Consider the following 26,703-nt stretch of genomic DNA (forward strand, 5'->3'; position numbering starts at 1 on the left):
TCAAGTTAACTCGAGGTACTCTTTTGATGACTAGTCATGACTTGACTTGATAGAAAATAAATGACTTGAGACTCAACTTCGATTTTGGAAGTTAAAGACTCGTGACTTGACTTGACTTGAGATATGATGATTCTAATTACTTTTTTTGTTCACTTTCATTCACAAAAAGGTGCTTTGGTTCGGCTTGGTATTCCCCCTCACCTTAAGTTGTCACGTTCCGGTAGCAGTTGGCCAAATCTTGTAATAATTCATGAATTGTACAATTGTACAAAATGAGATTTCCTTTTCAAACACAAGTTGGTGTTTAGAAAGTTGTAAGTTGTAAACAAGGGACAGTGGTTTTTTTTTTCTCTTTCATGTTAAGCTCTGTGCACCATTGGTCTGTGAGCAATTTCTTGAAGAGCCACGCTCCACGTTTGTTTACATTCACTCCCACGTGAAGCATGGTGACTCCAAAATACATCACATAATTGTCATAAAGCATTTTGGCCGCAGATTTGCAACATAGTGATAGAAACAGTATAAAAATATAAATAGGTTTACCATTTTTTCATCGTCTTACGATATATATCGTCATATCGCACAGCCCTACATATAAAGTACTAAAATGTTCAATGTTCGCATTACAAGTTTCAGTGTAACGTTACCCGGTATGTGAGCTCACACTGGGAATGGCATTGTCTTTATTGAATCCCTACCCTGTCAGTCAAGCTCCTCACTACCTGACGTATTTTTCAACAAGAAGTACTATTTACCCTCCTGCTGGTTACACACACACACAGTATGATTAGTTCATCATGGCGGCCGTGACTGTGCCAAGAGTCATCACTTTCGGCTTAAAAGTTAGAGGACTTTGGTTCACAACCAGACACACTGAGTGATGAGTGCCATGTTGCCTCCCCAGACACATCGAGTACTGGACCGGGCTGCAGATGCTGAGGAACGTGGACATGGAGCTCTACACTGGACTGCAGAGGCTGTGAGTAGTCTTTTGCTTCATCTTTACTAACTAACAAAAAGCAACGTTTCCCCAACAAAGGACAAAGGAACCTTATTCCTTAGTTGAAAATACAACTCTGTACTATGAAAAAATCTATGACCAAAAATACAAAAAAAATATCGAAACTTATTTTATAAGTGTTTATCTAAAAAACAAACCGAGAAGAAAATCTTAATTCACTTCAGGTAATCCGGAGAATTAACTTTCTTTTCTAAGCAAGGTCATTCTCTAAGCTGTCTTCCTGCAAGTCATCGTGTAACTTTTGAGAACCATCGAGCTCATCAGCAATGATAAGAAAAAAATGTATACTTAAGTAAGCTTTTTCAACTCTGGGATTTTCCAAATTATTTTTATAGCATGGCCCTCTAGTATAATATCCTTAAAGACAAATCACAACAAATAAACTCACCATCAATAGGGAGGCTCAATTTTCCGAGGACCTCTGCAATACCTATGGGGATCCCTAGGTGGTGGATTTCCATTCCCCATCCTTCAGACCTGTGGAATTTAATGCGACACCCAAGTGACCACAGTTATGAAAGTCTTAGTTTTAGAAAGTTCTGAAAGTTTTTGTATTTTTTATATCTCTGACATTTGCTTCTCCTTTTGATTGTATGTTTACCTCGCTGTCTGTGTCTGGGTGTTTGTTTGTCTGTGTGTGTTTATTTGCGAGACAGAACCATTATGAGGAGCAACCTGCACTCAATTCAGGCCCGAGCATTCTCCAAAAACCCCCACCTGCGTTATATGTAAGTCTATCCACACACACACACACACACACACACACACACACACACACACACACACACACACACACACACACACTCTCTCTCTCACACACACACACACACACACACACACACACACACACACACACACACACACACACACACACACACGGTAACATACACGTTTTCTGTTCCCTCTGTTGCTTTCAAATCCCCTGTTTGATGAAATGACACATTCAGACTTTCTTTGTCACATATTTACCCATGCAAGCAAAGGATTTGCATAATGGCGGATTGCACGACCATATTTCACACACCATGCTGCTAGCACATCCTAGCTCAAAGGTATCTCACTGGTAAAATCTTGCACCCCCCCCCACCCAACCACCCACACCAAAACCCATCCTCATGTCAGTAAACTGACAGCCGAATACATGCGCAGGGCATGCGCTACTCCACCTACGCAATGTTTTTTATTCTGTTTTTCTTCATATATACAGTGCAAAAGACCCCTTCATTTTTTCCACATTTTGTTATGTTTCAGCCTTATTCCAAAGGTGTTTTATTTTTTTCCCTCATCAATACACACAATACCCCACAATGACAAAGTAAAAGCTGTTTTTAAGACAATTTTGCAAATTAAAAAAAAAAAAATTAAATTAATTATCCCATTTACCTAAGTATTAAGACCCTTTACTCAGTACTTTGTTGAAGCACCTTTGGCAGCTATGACAGCCTAGAGTCTTCTTGGGAATGCTACAAGCTTGGCAAACCTGTATTTGGGGCGTTTCTCCCATTCTTCTCGGCAGATCCTCTCAAGGCAAGCTCTGTCAGATTGGCTAGGGACTGTGGTGCACGGCCATTTTTAGGTCTCTCCAGAGATGTTAATTGGGTTCACCTCCAGGTTCTGGCTGGGCCACTCAAGGACATTCACAGACTTGTCCCCAAGCTACTCCTGTGTTTTCTTGGCGGTGTGCTTAGGTTCGTTGTCCCGTGAACCTTCACCCCAGTCTGAGGTCCTGAGTGCTCTCAAGCAGACTTCATCAAGAATATCTCTGTATTTTACTGCATCCATCTTTCCATCGATCCTGACTGTGCCTTTTACTGAGGAGTGGCTTCTGTCTGGCCACTTTCCCATAAAGGCCTAATTGGTGGAGTGTTGCACATATGGTTGCCCTACTGGAAGGTTCTTCCATCTCCAGAAAATAACGCTGGATCTGTCAGAGTGACCATTGGGTTCTTGGTCTCCTCCCTGACCAAGACCTTTTGTCCGGTTTGGCCGGGCGGCCAGATCTAGGAGAGTGTTGGTGGTTGCAAACTTCTTCCATTTAAGAATGATGGCCAAGAATGAGGCAACTGTGTTCTTGGGCACCGTCTTGCTTTCTCAAATATCCTTCCCCAGATCTGTGCCTCGACATAATCCTGTCTCGCAGACAATTCTTTCAACCTCATGGCTTGGTTGTTGCTCTGACACACACTGTCAACTGTGGGACCTTATATAGGCAGATGTGTACCTTTCCAAGTAATGTCTAATCAAATCCAATGATCAATCAGGTGGACTCCAAACAAGTTCTGGAAACATCTCAAGGATGATCAATAGAAATAGGATACCCCTAAGCTCAATTGCAATAGAAATTGAGTCATAGCAAGGGTCTGAATACTGATTACTGTTTTTATTTTTAATACATTTTTAAAATTTTCTAAAAAACTGTTTTTGCTTTGTTATTGTGGGGTATTGTGTTCAGGTTGATTGAGGAAAAATGAATGTAATCAGTTTTGGAATAAGGTTGTAACATAACAAAATGTGGAAAAGGTGAAGGGGTCTGAAAACTTTCTGAATGCACTGTACCATCTTACATGAGTCACATATTGACAACACTTGCGATTCATATTTATTGTCAATATGTGATTTATGTAACAAGGTACAATGTTGGTCTATGGTGCCACATGATTTCACAACCACGTATGATCATAAATAAATGAAAAAAGACGTCTTTTGGGATTAATCACATACGACCAACTGTGCCGCGGCTGGTTAGACGTTCCGTCTGGTCCTGTGACCCGGTCGGGGACCTGATCCTGGCCCGGTGTGCTCAGCACAGGCTCCCCATGTGGTCTCCTTCGGTGGGGGGCGGACTCCTGTTGTCGCACCGGTGCCTGGGTACCTGTTCTCTGGTGCTCGCAGTGCGCTGGGGGCTGGGGGCTGGTCAGGGGCCTGATGGGGACGCGGAGCTGCCCGCCATGGCGGAGGCGTATGGCGGGTGCCGTGGCTGGTTGCTGTGGGTTGGGTGCCTCTGGGTACGGAGGGTGGGCATGTTGGGGCATGTCCGCGGTGGGGTCCATGTGTATTGCGTTGGTCTGGTTGTGCTTCGCCTATCTCTCCCAGTGCCAAAACTCCTACTCATACACCACACAATAGGCCTAGGCTTTGCCGCGCAAAGGGGATTTCCTGCGGCGGTGGGGTGTCTGCCAGAATCAGGGGTGGCTTCGGAGCCTTTCCCGCTGCTTGGAAACGCTACGATATAATAACGACCTTATACTCCAGAACCAATTCGGACAAGTTCCGTACACTCACTGGTGGACACATCACACACACACACACACACACACACACACACACACACACACACATACAGTACAGGCAGTCTCATCACAGGCACACACACATACACCACCAGCACCTGCTTTGAACACACCCCCAAAACCCTCCTGCTTTCATTCCTCTCCTTTTCTCCCTCATTTACTACCATAACTATGACAGGAAGAGACCACGTGCCCCATTGCTGTTCCACTTTTCCTCGACTCAATTAACTCTGACTGTTTTTAACTGTTTTGTCGATACATGATGTCATCTGATGTTTATGTTTTTCCATGTACATGTTCTTATTTGGTTCTATGTTTATTTATTGCACCCATGGTGATTGGAGTTAGGGTAAACTAGAGTCAGGCAGTTCTTGATGATTAAAGAATGAATCAAAAGTGACATTTTAGGTTGAGAAGTTGAACTCCACTTGCAGACTAACTCTGTCCTAGATGCAATGGCTTACAAATACTCTGTGTTGTATGCTCAGCACAGGTTAAAAATAGATAAAAATTAAATAAAATAACTAAACCTTGGTTTGCTGTTCCATCAAGCTCAGAAACACCACACTCCATCTTGAAGATTGAAATCATACCATAGCACAATTTACCTGTTTTTGGAAGGTACAGACTGCCCCAAAAAAAAAAAAAAAGGATTTTACCCATAATGCCACAGTGTGCGTGCTGATGCAATTTTCTTTTTTTCTTTTTTTTTCTTTTCAATCATTTTAATTTGTGTCGGCCAAAGACTAGGCCTACAGATGCTGAACAGAACAGATGCTGAAGTGAATTTGCTCTTTTAAAAACTGATGGGATATGTGAAAACATCTGATACTGTAGCTACACAAGTCCTTAATCTTTTGGTGCCTTTTACTGTGCCTTTGCAGATTTTACTGCACCAAAGAGCAATTTCTCAGTTCAGTAAATGATGAACAATCATGCACCCACACATACACCCACACACGTCTTAATCCTCAAACAAATCTCTCTTTGACAGATGGAATATTAATTCCACCATAATGAGTAATTGAGCTATGGCTTTCAATTCGATCATTTTCACAAATTCCTAACTAAAATAAAAAATAAAAATAAAAATCAGAAGTTACGCCTGGATGTGGAAAAAAACATTCAGTTCAGAGTAACTTTTAAGTGCATGTGCTAGGTGAGAGAACATGTGATAACCAAAGACTGAACAGTAAAAAAAAAAAACTACATGCCTGGGTTTAACAAGGTAACAGGGTTTTTTGATTAACGGTGATCAAAAAAAATAATTGTTTGACAGCCCTTGTTTTTTATAATTTACATATACTGTTTATAGGAGGCTACAAATCATTTAATTCGTTAATTTGAAAGTTAATTTTATTGGAGGGCAGCGATTATTTACTTGTGGGAATGAATTCAGTAATTTAAGTCGACTATTGATTACGAATTCAAGTCGAAAGTATTTCTTCTTTTGAAGGAAGGATTTCTAAATATCCGCACCAAAGAATTGAACTCCTCACGTTGTGCGGATGAATCGACTTTACCTTCAGGAAACACACACAGAGAGCAGCTTTGTGGACTGCCGTCTGTGAACCCCCCTATATGACAAATTAAACACCACCCAATTGCTTTCCTGACATCTTGGCACCTAGTTTATTTTGCCATGGCAGCCGTCTCCAAGGAGGACTCCGTGGCCAATCACAGATTTAGCTGGCCCCTATATGGGGGCGGCCATCTTGGTGCTTCTGAGACTTCCTGAACAGCAGGAAGTGGACAGATGGTGTTTGTTTCTCTCTGAGTGTGGATTTTTTCGCCCCCTTTCTGTGTGTGTGTGTGTGTGTGTGTGTGTGTGTGTGTGTGTGTGTGTGTGTGTGTGTGTGTGTGTGTGTGTGTGTGTGTGTGTGTGTGTGTGTGTGTGTGTGTGTGTGTGTGTGTGTGTGGGTGTATGTGCTTGCGTGCGTGCGTGTGTGTGCGTGTGCGTGTGTATTATTCTTTGCGTTACCAGGACAATTTCAGAAATCTCTTTCCTGCCACACTTTTCTTTAAACAAACATCGGAGGAATCTTGGTTATTTAATAAAGTCAAATTGAAATTTTAATAAATCCATTAGCAATAAAATCTAAGAACAATAACTTATAGTGCCACCGGGTACAGTTTATGTCCACTTCATTCCCTGTAGGTTCTTTGTTTTTCGATTTTTTTTTTTATTACTCATCTGCCCAGGGTCACGCAAGAGCGGTCTCTCATTTGCAGGTTTACAGTGGCCAAAGCACACAGCAGACATCATCATGACCCATGAAAAGTCATTACAGTTCTCATGAAAGAAAATAAAAAAAAAGCTCAAACATCTAATCACACATAATTATGAAAATAATCTACAAAATAAGTATATAGTATATGTCTATGTCTAGTCTATATGTCTATTCTGACACTGCCAACATAGATCGTACATGGGTTTGCAGCATGTGATGTGAGGCAGCGTTTTTGACCAGATATCTATCTATCTATCTATCTATCTATCTATCTATCTATCTATCTATCTATCTATCTATCTATCTATCTATCTATCTATCTATCTATCTATCTATCTATCTATCTATCTATCTATCTATCTATCTATCTATCTATCTATCTATCTATCTATCTATCTATCTATCTATCTATGTATGTATGTGTCGGTGGATCGCACTGAGGCGGTCGTTGCCAATTCTGTTGATAAAATTGCGAAAATACATTACATTTAGCAGGAAATAGCACATGTTAGCTAGAGATGTAGGCTTACGGCCTATAACAGGATGGCAGTGTTGTGATAAAATGATAATAACCTACCAATGAAGAGAAACGAAGCTCGGCAAGATTTGTTAACCATCGACTGAGTACTGGGTCCACTGCCTCTTTCTTTTGGTTGGCGTTTTCTTGTTGTCAGAAACCAATTCATTGCGTCTCCCATTGCAGAATTGTTGTCCCATGATAAATATGTCTGTTTCCTGCTTTGTTAAGGCTGCTATCATGTAGCGTGATCTTTAGATAAAATCAGGATCCAGTTTCTTTGTACATGATTTCTGGTTAAGCCTGCCATTTTCTTTTCGCCCCTGGCAGCATTTGCAGGTAAACTTGAGAACCTTGTCCATTGCTACTTGGTCATAATCTGCATCACCAACCTCAACGGACTTCATCACATCATCAACTTCTTCTGCTGTAACAACAAAGGCCGTATCGTCGGTCTCCTCCTGTGTTTCTTGAAAATATTCAGTTTCATTGTCACATTCAGGTTGAAATCCGCTGTTTGAAATGTTCTCCAAGTCTGGGATAACGCCCGTATCAGATTCAGCATCGCTGTCGTTCTCCGCGTCGCTGTTGGAGAACTGACTATCATCACGGAAGAGGTAGTCCAGAACAAGCTGCTTACACTGACTTACTCGGACTCTATCGCACTGGTCAGATTAAGGTCCGAGATATGATTTAGAGCTTGCGCTACCTGCGTCTTGTAATCCATAACAACACGGAGATTAAAGTTTTCACAGACAAGTGAAATTGAAGAATCCTGGTGCTGCGCTTTAACCATCTGTTTACAGAGGTGACGTCAGCTTTTTTTATCTTCACGAGTGAAGTGAACTCTGTTTCCCCATGATAATCTAGCGGGAATATTTAACTCCACAGTTTAACATTTTTCTACAATTCATAAATCAAACTTGGGTTTGAAAATATGTTTAGAGATTAAAGAAAAACACAAAGGAACACGAATCTGAAAAAATCGAATCTTCCTTCTAGAAAGGTATTTTTGACTTATTTGGCGGCTCGTGGCAATTTTAGAAATGCGCGAGATAGCGGGTTGTGCTGCGGTGGGTCACATACAGTATGTAGTTCCTTACTGTTACCATTCAACAGAATGACCAACAGAATAACAATGTATGCTTTTCATGACTGTTGATAAGAGGAATTTTGTGATGGTGAAAATGGCAAATGTGATTGTTAATCAACACTCAATATATATTTATATAAAGTGTGTTGTTAAATCAGAACAACAGTTTGATTGACAGAAACGAACAGCTCTTTGACAAGTGTTCACTTGAATGACGACTAAATTGACAGTGAAGTCGAATCCACATTGTCACTCGCTTATGCAATACGCCTCAGCTTCCACACACACACACACACACACACACACACACACACACACACACACACACACACACACACACACACACACACACACACACACAAACACACACGCCGAATGACTGACAGTTTTAATTACCATTGCAACACCTGTCATTTCAGCAGTCCAATCAGTCGCTCTTGAAATAACCCATAATAATCTCAGTTTGTGTGTGCATGCACACATGTACGTACAGTGTGTGTCTGTGTGGGTGGGGACATTGTGTTGCGAGAGGGGTTTATTGTCTTCAGCGAGGAGAGTTTTTCCATAGTCGTTACAGATAATGAGCTGAGAAAAAACGAGAACAGAAATACAGGATCCAAAAACCTTCATTGGCAAGTAAAACATGCAAAGATGATGGTGATGACAATGATAATGGTCATTAGGACCAGGAACTCGGGTCTTTTTCTTCCTCATGCACACACACACATACACCGTCACCATCACCCTGTCACCATTAAAGTGGTTGTTATCAACATGACCTTTCCCCAGCCAATGAAATTGGCCAGGGCTGAAACGTCTTTAAAAAGCCTAATGCCCCCCGTCTATCTGTCTGTCTCTCGATCATGGCTGAATCTCTCTCCCTGGGCTGATTTTCTCTCCCTCTAAGTCCTCAGTTGTTTTTCGCTCTCAGCACGGCATCATCCTCCCTTTCCTCTTATAAATAATCTACCCCCTAGAGATTTTCAGTCTCACTGTCCTTCAAATCCCCTTCAAATACTATCATCATCAGCTTCATTTACCTGATTCTCGATCTCACACTTAAGACCTTCTTTCATTCTCTACGTTGATACCGTGGCTTTGTACCCTTCCAAATTGTGGCTTTGGCCTTCAAAGTGAATAGAGTTCTCAACATAATCTTTAGTGTTGCAGTCCAGCTTTTCAAAATTCTCAATGTTTTTACCCACCTGCATTTGCCTGCAAACGGCACTGTACATTTCCACGTGATTTTGGTACATTACCACGTGATTTCCGTACTGTTAATGTCAAAGCAGTCATTTTGCAAGCAGCCAGCTAAACATTTAGGGGCGAATTCACAAAGAAATGGATTGAGGCCGCTAATAGCACCCTGAATTGTGCATCAAGGTACGCAGGGATTCAAAGAGTTGCAACTGGGATGAGTGAAATCTCACTCTACGTAACGATGGAGGAAGTATGCAGCCTCTAAGGGTGGAGGAGTAAACTGAACAACCTTGACTTTGGTACCTGATCAATGATTGTAGTATAGAGGGGCAGTTTGATGTACGGCCTCGTAGGTGAGTGTCAGTGTCTTAATTTTGAACCGTACTGAGACATCACATGAGAGAATTTTTGTTTGTCGAACACCAAATGGGCCGCACAGCAATACGATTTTAAATCTGATATATAAGTATTATCTACATTCTTTACAACTGGAAATAATCCATGTCACTATGTTGTTAATGTTACAATTTGATTGATATCTGTGACAGAAGACTAGCTTAGTCAGATGATTCGCCTCATCATATTATGGCTGTTTGTGATCTGCTGCCAGAAACACAGGATGGCGTCGACTTGGAGACAACTGGGTACCATAGGAAATGCTACCTGATCTTCACATCAAAGCTGGATCAATTTAAAAGCTCACCAGGTGCTATTTCAGACCAGCCCGCTGCAACACAGCAGTATTCTCTTCGAATGTCGAAAACCGCACGAGCAGCAGCATGCTCTCTCTTTCCTCAAGAATGCACTTTCTGTGACAAGTTTGTATTAAGAGTGCACTGTGAGTGCTGAGCCGATCTTTTGAAGGCCTAAAACATATGACGGGGTCAGAGGCGGGAAAAGACAGAGGGAGGGATTTCGGAAAATGTCTGGTCTTATGGAAAAATTCTGCCCCCATCTCTCATTGACCTGTTGGCTGATGGTGTTGTCATCGATGATGATGAGCGGGAAGAGGATGAGGTGGAGATTGAGAATGAGATTGATGGACGACAATGATGATCAGTGAAACTAGGGGTTGTGATGACCTTTTCTTTCAATTAGCTAGTATTATCAGATTACATCTATGTCAGTTAGGGTGATTGCCATCCATTTAATAATCTTGCAATTGATATAAGAGAATAAACTAGTTTATTTTGGCTATTGCAGGAAACTATTGCGAAATCAAAAATCTAAATTGATATTGTGATGAGCCTAAAATTTGTTATTTGCCTGTTTTTCACCAATAAAGAGTGGTTGTACATACAATTCAGACAATGCGGTTCGCACTGCACCATTGCAAGAGGCGCTCAAGAGAACACTAGCTGTAGTGCGCACTAATCACCAGACAGACAGCTGTGGCTACGCAAATGGCTGACATCACTTCAGCGACACATCCATTAGGTCTTATTATCGTTTTATTAATGTACACATTTAATTTAGGTGTTGACATAATTTTCTGCAAAATGATTTGAAAGTAAATTTCAGTACCCCTTAAAAGACTGACCATAGAGGTAGGATGGCCATCTGTGCAGTTTTAGGTCAGACAGTCCGGTTTTGAAATACCGTGTGCGTCTATCAGACGCACACGGTACGCTCTTTTGAGAACATCCCTATTTTATACTTTATCTAATGGTATATAATAAATAAATAACTAGGCTATGTCTAAGTATGCATTAAGTGTGTAAGTCTTGTGGTCTCACAAAAATGATTTGCTGAAAACTGTGTCAAATAAATAATTGGTATTAGATTGGTTAAATAAATGTAACCAAATTAGTTAAATAAATGTAACCAAATTAGCCATGTGGCTTCTAGGCAGGGGTGTCGTTAAGGGTGTGCAACCGGGGCTTCAAAATAAAAACATTGTGATTTCATTGTGTTTCTGATATCACTGGAATGGACAATGCGCTGACTATAAACTCCCTGCTCTTACATCTCTTATCTCTTATATACAATTTAACTGGATATAAATATCAGCGTTGGCACGCCTGTGTACCCATTAGACAGTGCGGTATAGATATCTATGTTAACAGCGAGCTCCACCAATTAGAGATGTTGCCGTTTCACTTAGGATTATGTGTAGTGTAGCACTTCTCCATGACTTTGTGAATAAAACATGATTTTGTTAAAATAAGGTGGATATCATCCAGACTTGTGGCTTCTACAGGAGCAAAAACAAATTATTGGATACATTGCGTAATATTTACGCAGTTATTTATTCACGTTTCAAACCCTAACGGTAACCCTAATCCTATGAACAAATATTTTTTTATGCGTTTTGATGCAATTGCCTCATGGGTTGTATTTTTTTTTACTTTTTTAAAATTACTTTTAATGACTGCAAAATGTTTGTTTACCTATAAAACCTGCAATATTTGCACTTTCTTTTCAAAATACAATCTAACAACACAAATATCTGGTCAAACTTTCAAACAATACTATTTGGCTGATAAAGAAATCACACAAAAGCGTGATTTATTTCTAAACAAATGGGGGCGGGGGGGTAGGGTGCATACGAGAGACGTAGTTGAGGAAAATTTGAAACCATAATAGTGTAAAAACTATGGCAAAATGTTAGCATAGAGTATAAAGTCAAACACACAATGAGATAACCATCACAATACAGTAAGTAACACATTTTATTTAGAAAAGAAAGTGCAAATAACGCAGATTTTAAAGGCAAACAAATATTTTGCAGTAATTTCATTATTATCAAAATACTTTTCCTTTTCCATTATTTAAAATATATTGTTGAAAATATTGACTGAATATCTTTCTGAAAGTGTACGTACATAAATGTACATATGTTTATAAAATTAACCAAATAATTATATTTTCATCATCAATACCACCATTATTGTTAAAATAAATATTAATAAATAAGAAGAGGAATGAATGAAGAATCAGAATAAAGAATCTTTAATTAATCACACAGCACACCGCACTACAACACATCCACGCACACACACACACGCACATGCTTTTGGATGGTGGCCGGTGAAATGAGGCCTCTGCGTTTAACCCATCCTGGCTTGTCCTTCCTCCGGGGGCACAGCCAGGAGCAGTGGGCAGCATTTGTGGATGCGCCGGGGGACCTGGTGATGAGTGTCCATCGCTGGTCAGACGATGATGGGTGCATGTCTTTGGTGGGGGTCCGGACTGACTTTAGGTGGAGGAAACCCCATGTGAGCACGGGGAGAACAGGCAAACTCCACACAGAAAGGCTCCTATTTGGGAGATAACCCGCCGGAGCACAGTGCCAACAGCGCCCCAGGCAGGAATCGAACCCAGGACCTTCTTGCTGTGAGGCAACATATATATATATATATATATATATATATATATATATATATATATATATATATATATATATATATATATATATATATATATATATTTCACTGAAGAACTATAGAACAGGCAACAATAAAAACACACAAACACACACATTTTATTTGAAAGTGCGCTTTTCTTCAATGAAATAAACCAATGAAATATATTTTCATTATCAACATTGATTATCATATCGATGATCATATGATGATCGATGACCGATAGCCGCTAGCTAATAGCTAACCCCTAGCTGGGTTTGATATTATTCTATTAGGTGTATTGTTAGGTGTCCTGCTCCTAAAAACATCAATATAGATACAAATATAAACAACATTTGTTTTCAGATTATATTCAATAAATGATAGAAGCCTACATGACATACACTCACTGACTCTATTAGATAGATACAGTGGATAGAGAGAGAGAGAGAGAGGGAGAGAGAGACAGACAGACAGATGGACAGACAGACAGACAGACAGACAGACACAAAACCTGATACTGTGATATACTGAAAATCCTGAAATTGAGTAGTAGGATTATCATACCGTGAAAATGTCATACTGTCACATCCCTAGTGGACATGGTGAACTCCACAGAGCGTCTACAGTTAGCAAATACAAACAGTGGACGGTGGTGGTGAGGGAATCTTTTGAAGCCAGAGACATCTGTACCATGTCAATAACCTTTTAATTGGATTCCTGGTGTCAGAATTATATCAAGAAATGGGTTCATTTGTCTTTGTATGTAGTCTGGTTCAGGAGTTATGAAAGTCTGTGGTTTTTGCGGGTACATGGGAACCTATTTCCCCTGCTAGACTATTGAGTTTGAGATAAAATGGTGCAGTAGTTTTGTTACAGCCAGGATGAGAGAAGGTACAACTGATATATCCTCCACCCTCTTGGCAATATGCAGTAGGTGACAGAGTCATCAGCTGAGAAGGAAGAAGGTGGGGCAGGGGGTGGGTTGAGGGGGGTGGAGAAGGAGGAAAACAGTTTACTGTGATTGGAACCGGATAAGTGGATTTACGTGAGGTAGAAGGTAGTAGTCTTCACAGTAGACATCGCAGAGGTGAGGTTTGAAAAGAGGTGGTAGGTATAGGCATCATCAGGTTGGGTGGATTTCCTCTATTTATTCTCAGCTGCTCTAAGCAGTAATTGAGACAGCCAGGGTGCAGGTTTAAAGATTTGAGCAGATCTAGTGGTGAGCAGACAGAGTATAGAGAAGAGCAGAGAGACGAGTGAAGAGTAGAAGATGCTGCATCGGAGGACAGGTAAAAAACTGTTCAGCTGATGGAAGTGAGGAAAGAATAGCAGGAGAAGAGGTACTTGAGAGTGTTATGCAAGTTGTTGTGATCTTCAAGACTAATACAAAAATACAAACTCAAACAATTTCACACTATTTCAAAAGTTTTTGGCCTCATGCACTGCTATGCATGAAGCTAGTCATGCACTGCATGACTAGCTATGAGGATGTAACCAACTTGCAGAGATCCTTTGTAATTAACTGAGAAATGTTGCAAAGCATTTTCCCATGTTTCTGTGCTGAAAAGAACATAGCCAAAGGCTAGCACACATACCAGAACCAAGCCTGGAAGCCAAGCTCACATAATTAATGAAGTCTTAATCTAAACATAATCACCCATATTCTGTCTGGTACATGAGATGAAAGCTTGGTTGGAGGGCCATTCCCCAAAGTACATTCCAAAATCTCAGTTGGTTGATGAGGAAGAAAAAAAATATGATCAATCGTGTGGAATGAATTAACATGCATCAGAATCATTAGCAAGCCCCTCGAAAAAATTTGGTTTTGGTATGTGAAACAATTTGACAAGAATCATTGACAATATTTAAGTTACTGTAATGATGATCATCAGCTCTATCAATGTTAATCACAGTTAATGACATCCTGTCGAGTACATATGGCTTAAGGCAGTAGGTTATTGGTAACTTGTTATGTTTCTATAATTGAGTAAATTGATACGTCTGCTGATAAATTGGCTCAAATGTTAAATATAGAGGCTATTGTGGCAAACCAGGGGACAGAGCCAAACCAACCCAATCCCACAGTTTAGGTTGGGGGGGTTAAAGAGGGAAGCTACTATCCAGTCCAGGTGTTGTAGCCAATTGGTACATGGAGTGTTCACACCTACATCAGGCAATTAGAGCAGCTATTTTCCCATTATTTGTACTGTCAACCGCCTCTAAGTTGGCTATTATTGGGAATCTTGTCTAATTCCCCTGGGTTGCCAGAATTTTGTGGAGAATGTGGGCATAGTTGTTCCATTGCAAAATATTGATTAAAAAGGAAAACAGGATGCTATGAAGAATGCACTGGCCCAACAAATACACCCTAAAGCAGCAGGCCCAGAGCCTTAGAGCATTGCAGGATACAGTTATCGTCCTAAGCCGACAGAACCTAGTAATGTCAATGACCAAACAAAGTGCTGGAGGTGGCATTGAGGCTTATATGGAAGTATTTGAGAGAACAGCAGAGAGAGAGCAGTGGCCTAAAAAGACTGGGCAGGTATACTGGCTCCCCTTTTGACAGGAGAGGCCCAAAAGGCCTGACCTTCCCAGAAGCTTATAATTATGAAGCTTTGAAGACTGCAATTTTTGCTCATCATGGGCATAACCACCAAACAAGAGCCCAGCAGTTTCATTCCAGGACCTATGACCCGGCGGTCCCAGTTCGGCCCCAAATTGCAACATTGATGCGGCTGACATGCCGTTGGCTAACAACAGAAGATGGTCCCCCAGCCAGAGAGGCTGGTAAGAGATTGTAGAGCAGCTACAGCGTGACAAGGATATGCTGTCAACCCCAAGACAGGAAGATTCCTAATGCCTGACCCACACTACAAGATTTTTCAAATCTTAATAGATGTTGAAAATATGAGAGACCCCACATAACGATCATGATATATCATGATACATTTAACTGTTCCGATAGTGTGCGGAGAGAAACAATTTGCCAAAACAGCCCACCACACACTAACGGATTCTATTCACCTACAACCAGAGTCACAAGATTATCAGAGTCCCGACTCTGAAAACAGGAAATCTTGCACATTCAGACGTGACTTTAGAGTAAACAAACATGGCAGACGACTGGCTAAAACTAGCTATGATATGTTGTGCGCTATTTTTTACAGAAAAGAAAAAACAATGGATGAAGTCATGGAGACAGCATGGACTTGAATTGTACATGTTGCATTGCATTTGCCGCCATGGCTGCCGTTGTGTTTATGAATTATTCTGTTTACAATCAGCTTGGCTCTGAATTGGCTATCAGTCTTCATCACCCCACGTGACAATCCACAGACTGCGTCCTGGGGGTTCCCGCTGCACTGCAGGTTATTGGATTGTAAATATTGAACGGTTTATTTTTGTGATTTGCGACGGACGGACTTTCGAGCTAATTGGGGGGGAAGGAAAAAACACTGGTTACATACCTCACACCACAGGATAATCTTTAGAACCATCAATAAATCTGGGCTCACCATTGTCGAAATGGGGGAATTTTATTGTGAAACTTGCCTAATTCCCCTGGGTTTCAACAGTATGTTTTCTTAAATTTTCTGATATACTAGAAGCAATGACTATTTTTAACAAACAACTTTGGAATCTACAAGGGACCATCCCATAGAAGTGCCCATGCTGCCCTAACCCAAAGCAGGGTTCACCCAAGACTAACTCTAGACAAAGTAATCAGTTTGCTGCCAGACGGAAACTACCGATCATTGGATGCGTTGAGTGAATTCAGTGTAAAACATCTATTTCATGAAAAAAAAGAAAAGAAACTGTGATTGGGACCTTAGGTAGCAAAACCATTGGTTGAGAAGTTGAAATGGCTAAACTTCTTCAGAAAACCATATACAACGGTAACTAAGCGTGTGTTCTGTTGCTATCGAAACAATGTGAACATTGTGTGAGGGGGATATATCCCCCCTCCCGTTAACTTAAAAACTTGAAAATAAGTCTGAACTGAGCGATTTCTGAAGTGTCTGACTGTACTGATTGCAGCAAAAAAATGCACAGCCAACGTCTCGGATTTCAGCTTCATATGGCAACGATATGCATTTGCACTTCCGTTTGAATGCCAGCAGACCTTACGTTGACTTTGAGTCAACCTCGCACTCCTCTCCGTAAGCAACCTTCTCCGCCCCATAATTGCTTCCTGTGTTCTTTCTCAGGCTACAGCTGAGCTGCAATAATATCATGCATTCGCAGTCACGATAAAAGATACATGTAGAATAGAAAACACAATCACACCAAAAAAAAAAACACGCTCCTTCTTTCTCTCTCTCTCTCTCTCTCTCTCTCTCTCTTTTCACCCTCACCCTTGGGCTCTCGTTCCCGCTCTTTCGCTCACTCTCCATCTATCGCTTTTGCCTTTTCTTTCTTCTGTCGTGAGAGGAATACTGATCAGGGCCATAATTTGAGTTGCTATGAATAATAAACAGCGTTACATCACCCACTGGAAGGAGAGAGAAAAGAGAGAGGAGATTGGAGCAGTGGAGTGGGTGGGGGTTGAAGAAGGTGGAAATAAATGGAGTAGGTGGCACTGCACCTTAAAGAAATGAAAATAGAGCAAGAGAGCACCGCATACTACTAATGCGATTAATTCCTCTCCCAGTGCTACCACTGTTTCATCTTCTGCATCTACTGTATTGCTTTAACTATTACGACTACCACTGTCTTATCTTAAAAATAATAATTATAAATACCAATTATAGTTTTTAGTTTTCAGAATATCTCCTCAAGATACCTCTGAAGGAATTAATGATACTAAAGCACAAACAACTCTGTCATATGGTACAGAGTCCCAGTGCATGCAACACAGACACACTAATGATGACAAGTGTAAAATTATCTGTTGAAAGTATAAATTAAAAGTTTGAAATCCTCAGCGGGAACCCCCAGGACTCTTTGGATTTCATCTGAGTATTAAGGTGCTGTGCCGAAAACCTTCTATGGGTCAGTACTGGTCCGAGGTCATTTTAGAGTAAAGCAGTCCTCTGATCTGGTATTTTAATTATTAAATTAAAATTAAATTGTATTGTCAGATATCCAAGCATATACAACAAGGGTGTGCCTTGTTAATAAAACATATGCTTATGCCTTATGATTAGTTCCCTTGGATATATATGCACATAAAGGATGTTTCAAAAATGGCATATTCTGACATTAATTTGCTGCAAATCCATATCAGTTATCATGTATGAATAGAACTTAGGATGGACCTTAACGGGATACCTGTGCAGCTTTATTATCAGTCTTTTACCAGTCTACTACTACTACTTCTACTATTGCTACTACTATTACTTCCATTACTACTAGCACTGCCACTACTTCTTCTATCATGACTTACTTAGCACCACCTTGCAGTATTTATTGTTACACAAATGTTGTTGTTACACTAATCTCTGTTGCAATGTAGCTTGAATGTTATTCTCCCTTGTAAGTCGCTTTGGATAAAAGCGTCTGCTAAATGTAAATGTAATGTAAATGACTACTACTGAGACTTATATGACTGATACTACTTGTGATACTGCTAGTACTGCTCTCATTACTAGTTCAAGTACTACTACTTTTACTACCATTGCTACTACTAACACTACTAGTACTACTACTACTACTGCTACTAGTAGTACTGTGTGACTTACCAATTGCACCATAGAAAAGCAATAAAATATCCAGTTTTGCATTGATTTCCATTGTAATCCAGTTATGTCTGCCATTGTCCATCTTCTGAGAGCACTTACCTTTCCCAGCTTGCGATATACAGTACAGTCAATTACAACATTCCGTGAAATCTCAGCATTTCCTTCTGTGAGATTAAATCATTAAACAAAAAAAATATTCTCATCTGAGATGAAAGCCTTGAAGCCTTTGAAATCGAGGCCTAGGGCGGTTATATCAGATGGTCCATCTTCTGGAAGTTTCGGCCAAGTAGACACCTGAGTCTTGAAGTCAAACGTGGATGTGCTTTAAACTGCAGTTCATCTCATGGCCACTAGATGCTGCTTCGGAAAGTCTATGGAAAAAAGAATATACTTCTCACTCGACATACAAAGTGACAAGTGTTTTCTTTCACAGGACTTCATATCTTTAGCTTTTTCTAATGGGTGTTATGTTTGTATTATATTTGTATTCCATTAAAAGTATTTTAAGCCTTAAAGACAGGTCTATTTGGTGGCAGGGTTGCCACAATTGACAGCTCTCTTGTTCACTTTGACTTTTCACTTTCTTCCTTCTTCTGACGGTCTGGTGCTTTCACTCCCCACCTATGCACAGCAGGATACCGCCTCCTTGCCCAAATTTTAATGTAAAGCTTCCAACACGGTTTCCTGCCAAGAAGCATAAACCCAAACTCGAAGCATCAAATTTTCTCTTCTAGAGCCTAACCACATCACTGGTGATCACTGGTGCTGCCGCCGACATTCCAAACCTTGGATCGAGGCGGAACTCTCCCGCTGGAGTCGCTGATACAATCAATTAGCACGGTGTCCTCCGAGGGGGTTCTGCACGGAATTGGCTTGTCTCATTCTGTCCCTGCCGGTGTGTCATGCTGTACACCGCCTCCCATTTGAAGCTGAGCGCGTGATGGACAGATACATGCTCACGCACACAAAAAACACACAGGCACGTGAAGGGACTACAAATTTGAACCGAGGCTACACATGAAGACATGCATAGATGTTATATCACACACACACATGGGTTTATGGGTGTGTGTGTGTGTGTGTGTGTGTGTGTGTGTGTGTAAATGGGTTTATACAATGGGGATGTAAGAAAACAGCCTTGTTGTCAGTTTCTCAGTGTGCCAGCTTCTCACATAGAAATCCATCACTTGCTCTCTCTCTCTCTCTCTCTCTCTCTCTCTCTCTCTCTCTTTGTCTGTCCTATTGGTTCCCTTCCGCATCCACCCTCTTGGAATAGTTACAAATTCATAGAACACAAGCAATTGCACGCGCACACACACACACACACACACACAAACACACACACACACACACGCACATTGACATCCACAGCCCACACAACGATGACAAAAATCAAGCACACATACAGACACGCTCACACACATTCTGACACTGGAGAGAACAGAGTGCATAGCAGAATAGGAGAGCAGTCACAGTTCTAAATCCATCTCAATCAAAGTGCTGACAAACCAGACAGCTCCCTTGCACAGCGACGCGACAGGAAACGGCAAAGCAGCCCTGCAAAGAAGCCAACATTTAATATTTTTTATTTACTACAGTTAAAGCTGAACTTTATCGGGGTGATGTTTAGTTTTTAAGAAATAAATTTTTTTATTTTTATTTTGCGCAAATTGACCATGATATAGCGGGTGGGGGGGGGGGGCGTCGGTCCACTGCTGGCTACTGAGATTTCAAGCTCTCAAGGCTGGCAGTTGTGAATCTCTGTTTAGGAGATATATGACCCTCAACCCCAGACCTGTCAATCTTCGCTCAAAGCGGGAGTTCCTTAAAGACCCTCATTCACGGCACTTTTAAGGTTGGTTTCATGGAGTGTTTTATTTGTTGAGCTGAAATTAAATCCCGTGACCAACAGCTCAGCTGATACTTTGGCTGTACACATAACTGAATGTGAGAGAGGTTTCTTGGTCATGAACAATATTGTCTCTCCTCTAAAAGGTTGAAAACATGTCTTCTCTAATGTTTATCAATTGGTCAGAAGGGCAACAGATCATTTAGCCTGTAGAGTAGTTGTGACTCCAGGTTATTACTTGCATTACTTAAATTATGTTATAAAGAATGTTTTTTAATAATTGTTATACAGAGCTGCCAAGTCTCACACTTTGACCGTGAGACTCACGCATATCAACCAGTTCACACACTCACACGTCACATCGTATTTCTCACGCTGAGAATCCAAAAATATGTCAATTTTTTTTTTTTTTAATTCAACATATATAATTCCTCAATCGCGCTTGCTTGGTGCACTGTTCACATGGTGAATGGGAGATCCTTTCCGCACACATGTACTGTAAATGGCAACACGCAACTTAATTGGAGTGGCATAAAGCATCCGTTCTCCGTTATCCAGCATTAAATTCACCATTTCTCCAAAGAAAGCAAATATAGAGTGTTTTTATTGGAGGTGTATTTGTTGAAATTGAATTAATCGAAAAAACCATCACGTGCAACATATCATATAGTCCTGGGTCATGTCATTAAGTTAAGATTAATGATACTGATACAGTACTACCATGGCACTTTAAAAGATTGTTACAGTATATGATATTTAAAATACATTGAAATGGAGGCTATATGTGCTCATATGACATCTACCAAACTTTTTGTTAGAACAGAATGTAGCCTGGTTTTGGTCCACTCTTCTCAACTTACCCCACATTCTTAAAGCACATTCTCCTTTAAAAATGAATTGGGTGAGGTTGGGATCTAGAACTAAAAAGCACAGAAATTGCGACCAGTGGTAGTTTAACGATGATAACAAAAAGGTGGTTGTTCTCCAACCTCACGTACATTGTTCCGCTGTCGTTCTCCCGGAATGCACCTTGGCGTGTCTTTGTGTGTGTGTGTGTGTGTGTGTGTGTGTGTGTGTGTGTGTGTGTGTGTGTGTGTGTGTGTGTGTGTGTGTGTTGTGTGTATGTGCATGTGCTGGCCGGCACAATACAATGACTCATCACTCCGATGTCCGGAAGTGAGCTTTGGAGATGCGAGTCAGGGCGAGGTAATGCCAATACATGTCACCAATACGTGTCATGGGCCCACCCACCCCCCCCCCCCCCCCGCCCCCCATTTGTTCCCGTTTGTTATTCTCTGGGTATACCCCGCCCTCCCCTGCCCGCCCGGCTTCGCACCCATCCAAACCCACCCACCCACCCAAGACGGCACAGGAAAAATACATGCTCTGTCAGGGCGCTGTCACTGCGCTATCATCGCTTCCTTTCAACCTGTGTGGATGGGGAGTGTCAACTGCCAATCCCTGGATGTCTCTAAGCATGTGTGGGCATGCGTGCGTGTGTGTGTGTGTGTGTGTGTGTGTGTGTGTGTGCGTGCGTGCGTGCGTGTGTGTGTTGTTGAAGGCCACCTTCATGGTTGTTGTTTTTATGCATTTTTCGGCTATTGAATGCATTTCAATGGCTCTTGCTGCTGCACTACATCTAGTCTCAACTTATGAACTGTGGTGTGGGGGTGGTGTGGTTTGGGGTAATTGGGCCCAGGATCAGCGTGACTGTAGTGTTGCTCACTCGGGTGGCGTGTGGCAGGCGGAACTGCAACATGAACTTACGTAAATAGCAACGTCTTTTTATTCAAGTTGACACACTGAATCAATGTGAAATACAACCATTTCTTCATCTACAGCCTTTGCCAGCTAATCTATTACATCAGCTACTGTATCTGTAAAGAAAAAGCCTACTCAAAAGTTTTTCTTTAAGAATTTGCTTAGTTCACTTTTGATCTGCATTTCCATGCTAGCTTGTGGTGTTGGTGTTGCTGCTTTGTTAATCAGTTGTTGCCATGGTGGGAGAGTGCGTGTGTACACAGTATAATGGTAAATGGTAAATGGACTGCAATTTATATTGCAATTTTTCTCATCTTGTGACAACTCAAAGTGCTCACAATACATGCCTCACGTACACCCATTCACACACACGTTCTTACGTCTATGTAAGAATGCAACCATGCAAGGTGCGGGACAGGAACGCCGTTGACAAGGGAGAAAGGCAAACTTAGAGCGATAAACGTAATCAGCGGATACTCCAAAATATGGAGGGAGCGGTACTAACTAGGGTTAGATAAGCTGGCGATGAGTGGATGGAAAGCCGTGGAATAAGTACTGCAGGCTTGATGGAATGATGGGCCTCAGGTGTATGGGACAGTGCAGGAGGAAGGGGTGGCAGAGGGATAAGGAAGGAGAGACAGACAGACATAGATGGACATAGACTGCTCCTAGTGAGGCGAGGAGGCTGTGGGCGTGGCATACAGTATCCAGGTTGTATATTAAGAGAGAGAGAGTGACATAATCAGAGGTTAATTACATGCAGATCCGGCTCATTGACTCGCCACAATACCCCTGATCTCTTGATCACAATTCCCATCCCAACCTGTCATGGGGACAAAGACATTGTCCCTGAACCAGGAATAGAGGCAGGACTGTGTTAGTTTGTGATGGAAAAATTCTTGTTATGACCAGAAGGGTGCCCAGGAAGTTCAACAAAAAATTGTGAAGGTGCTCTTTGGTAGGGAACAAAAATGTATCAAAAAGATATCAAATGTTGATGATGGGAAAGGAAATAGAATTGTTGTTGTTAGGGTTGGATTCAGAGATGCATGCAAGTCCGACCTGCCAATTAAAAAAATGGAATCGGCCAAAAGGCCGATTCCATTTTTTTCTAAGAACTATAATTCACAGCATACACAAAGATTTTTGTAACTTTTCTTTAATGAAAGATTCAATTGAGTACTCACAATAAAACACTGACTACTTTTACATTTTTACCAAAACTGCACCAGGTTACAGGAACTTCTCTCACTCTCACTCAAATAAGTCTCAAAATAAAAAACTGCTCCAGGTTAGTGGACAGATCTTTTTTGTACAAATATAATCCAGCTTCGCAGCGGAGCGGCTCTGCCGCGATCGGAGCTGAGAAAGCTTCTGAAAATTTTCTTGCCCGGATTCTCGCGGCCCAGTGGCCTGGTAGTTGGAAACCTCTGAAAATAGCGACCATATGTAAAAAAATTGATGTCGCTTTGTCAGATTTTCATAACAAGCAGCCATATTTTTTAAAACAAGATCAAAGACCTTTTCAAGCGACTTAAAGCGGTATATTATAAGTCGAGGTCTCTCACTCTGTCCCTCTGTGTGCGGGCGGGGTTGTACAGAGAGTATGAGAGAGGAGAGAGGCAAACACTAGCACAGCTTTAAGGAAGAAACGGGTTATTTATTTTAATGCAACATCAAACTATATCGATATAAATGGTATTGTCTCATCCTATATCTCGTTTGAAAATACATCAATATACCGTAAAAGTTGTTATAGGGCTTATACCACTTTTAAATTTGACTAGCACAGAATCTGATTTATTTTCCACTGATCGGCCGGTCACCGGTCATGGCCGATCAAGTTGAAGACCGTCCGTTTCTGGTCCCCGGCCAATCGATCTGTGCTATAGTTGGAAGCAAATGTAGGTGATGTCTGCAATCAGGGAGAGAAGTGATGCAGGTGAAGGCGAGATTGAAATGTCATTAAATTCTACTGAAATTGTAGTCTCTTTGCTTGTGGATATGTGTAGTACTTCATGATTGTCATACCTCAGATCAATCGTTTTTCTGCTCTTGTCCAAACCACCACACATAGAAACATATTTTTGGCTTATACAAAGAACTTTTCAGGCCAAAGGCTTTCTGAATAACTCAATTTGTTCTCTGTTGGAAAACAGCTTTGGCATTGCTTTGGAATTTCAGAAAGACTTGCAATCCTTTGCTGAAACCCCTGCATTGTGTATATTATTGCCCTTCGATTGGCAAATTTACAATATTGAACAGTCAGCTATTACATACACACCTCCAGATCATGGAGTGTTTTCCTATTTATCCACCAGCCAATAAGACAGATAATGACAAACCTTTGAATAAAAGGAGCACATGAAGAACCGATAAAAAAAAGTGGTTATTTTGTTATCGACGATTCTTTGTGGAACAGCTTACCCTTTTGAAGAACCAGTGAAGTTAACCAGATTGTCATTATGTATGTGACCTGCTTTCTGCCTCATGTCTCTTTTAACATGTTCATATGTAACATGTTTTTATTGTTTTGCAGCTTTGTAATTAGTGTGCATGTTCTTGGCCAGGTCTCTTTCGGGAAAAAGAGATCTTTAATCTCATAGGGGTCCTACAGGGTTTGGTTAAATAAAGGTAAGATAAAAAGTATATGAATTATAACATATAAATGCATTGAATGCAGCAATGTTATTGTGAAATTGTAATGTATTGTAATGATTACATGGATGAAGGATTTATTGAATTATTTATCATCATTCATTTTGAGTAATTTGGCCCTGCATACTTACCAGGTAAGATATATCACTGAATTGTTGTGGTGGTGTTTTTTGTATTATTTAGTCGGACACAAATCACAGCCCATGCTATTTTTGTAACATTTATTCAGGGAATGGGTGGGGGGGGGGGGGGGGTAAGCTGAAATTGTATAGAAAAGATCAATGTGTGTGTGTGCGTGTGTGTGTGTGTGTGTGTTTGTGTGTGTGTGAGCGAGAGAACATAACGGCTCAAACAGAACTCTCATTAAGTTGTAATTAAAGTCGTCTCATTGTGACGTGCTGACAGCCTGGCGAGCGCGTGTGTCTATACGCATTGCCAGGTGTTTGATTATCATGTTTGTATGATAATTGTGACCTTTGCATGATGTACGATCAAAAAATAAAGGGAGGAAAAAAACCCAAATGTATGATAATTTCAATATTGCAATATTATTTAATATAAGATATCGCCTTGCAATTAAGAGGAGCACCGAGTTCAGTACGTGATGATTTTCCAGATTTTCCCACCATCTGACAACATATTTTTTGAGTGAGAGAGAGAGGTAGGCATACGTATACATGTATATGTGCTACTGCGATGTAATTTTTATTGAAGACATTGTAGGGAGACAGTCTCTGAAGTGTATTTTAACCCCTAAAGCAACAATCACCAATCCATAAAGTTATGTCTATTTCTGATGTTTGGCAGTTATTTCCATCTTTCATGCAAATATACATTCTTTTTCGTGACCATGCCGCCGACGATAGGATTTGTTTCTACCATTTGCTGAGTAGTTGAGTGGGAACCAGTTTTGTGCATCCAATTTTTTGGGGACTTTTTGGTTTTGCTGGAATTACCATGCCTTTGTGTCATATTCAGAGTGTGAATTATACAATGACTATCGCGTGTGGGGGGGTTGTCTTATCCCCCCGTTACACAATGTTATGGTTCTTTTTTTTGTTTCATTTGATTAGAAAACGGAGAAAATGTAATAAATCTCCAATAAAAACACACTGTTTTTAATTGCTTTGTTTGGACAAAAGATGGCTCTGATCTGAGCTGTGGATCACACCCTCCACTGCGGAGCTGTATGGTATGGTCCACTTTAGAGGTTTCTGAAATCTTATTCCAAGCTTCCTCTAAGCATGAATACGGGAAATATATTATAATGTTTAGGATTAGAGGTAAGAAGTATATACAGTGGTACCTCGACTTACGACTGCATCTACTTACGACTAATCCAAGATACCAGTAGCGATAGTCGCGAAAATTTGTATCGACTTGTGACCGACTGCTCCAAGATACGACCGTGGAAATTTGCAGTTGGCGCGTTGGCGGCCAGTCAGCAGTCAGTCAGCAGTCAGTCAGCAGTCAGTCAGCAGTCAGTCAGCAGTCAGTCAGCAACCAGTCAGCAGTCAGTCAGCAGCCAGTCAGCAGTCAGTCAGCAGTCAGTCAGCGGGCGACCTACATGGTGTGTGCACGTAGTTTGTGGCGTATCGATATTTTTTTTAAAATTTTGTGTGTGTTGTTGTTCATCCTTCATGATGACTCCTAAGAAGAAGGATGATGGGAAAAAGAAAAAGGCAATGATTCCCATTGAAACTAAGAAGGAAATCATAAAAAAAAATGAGCGTGGTGTATATGGGAAAAATTGCTTCGACATACGACTGTTTTAAACTTACGACCGTTCTTATAGAATGAATTTCAGTCGTAAGTCGAGGTACCACTGTATTAATGTTTCGACCCCCCCGACCTGTTGTTTTTACCTCTTTTGGGTTAGGGTCCAAGTCTAAATTAGGGGAGTCAATCCTCCCTGTTATTTGAACCATGGTCATTTTACTACCTTTGCGTGAATATGAAAGGTTTTTCCGTGGTTGGTGGGGCTGATGTGTACTTCTGCATCCCGCGTAGAAGGGTAGCCCCACACAGTTGTTTATGGACAATGACGAATAAAGA

At 40.9% G+C, this 26,703-nt stretch overlaps 1 protein-coding gene across 1 annotated transcript in view; it reads left to right on the forward strand.

Moving 5' to 3' along the window:
- ntrk3a (neurotrophic tyrosine kinase, receptor, type 3a) overlaps positions 1–26,703 on the forward strand; it is a gene marked incomplete at both ends in the record, with an annotated part of 251,997 nt that overhangs the window by 66,392 nt on the left and 158,902 nt on the right. Inside the window, 2 exons of the mRNA XM_080002340.1 lie at positions 905–979; positions 1,678–1,749. Coding sequence (XP_079858466.1) covers positions 905–979; positions 1,678–1,749 — 147 coding nt within the window. The remainder of the gene's footprint in view (positions 1–904; positions 980–1,677; positions 1,750–26,703) is intronic.

The sequence above is a fragment of the Zeus faber genome, assembly GCF_960531495.2.
Source record: "Zeus faber genome assembly, chromosome: 6".
Lineage (NCBI taxonomy): Eukaryota > Metazoa > Chordata > Actinopteri > Zeiformes > Zeidae > Zeus > Zeus faber.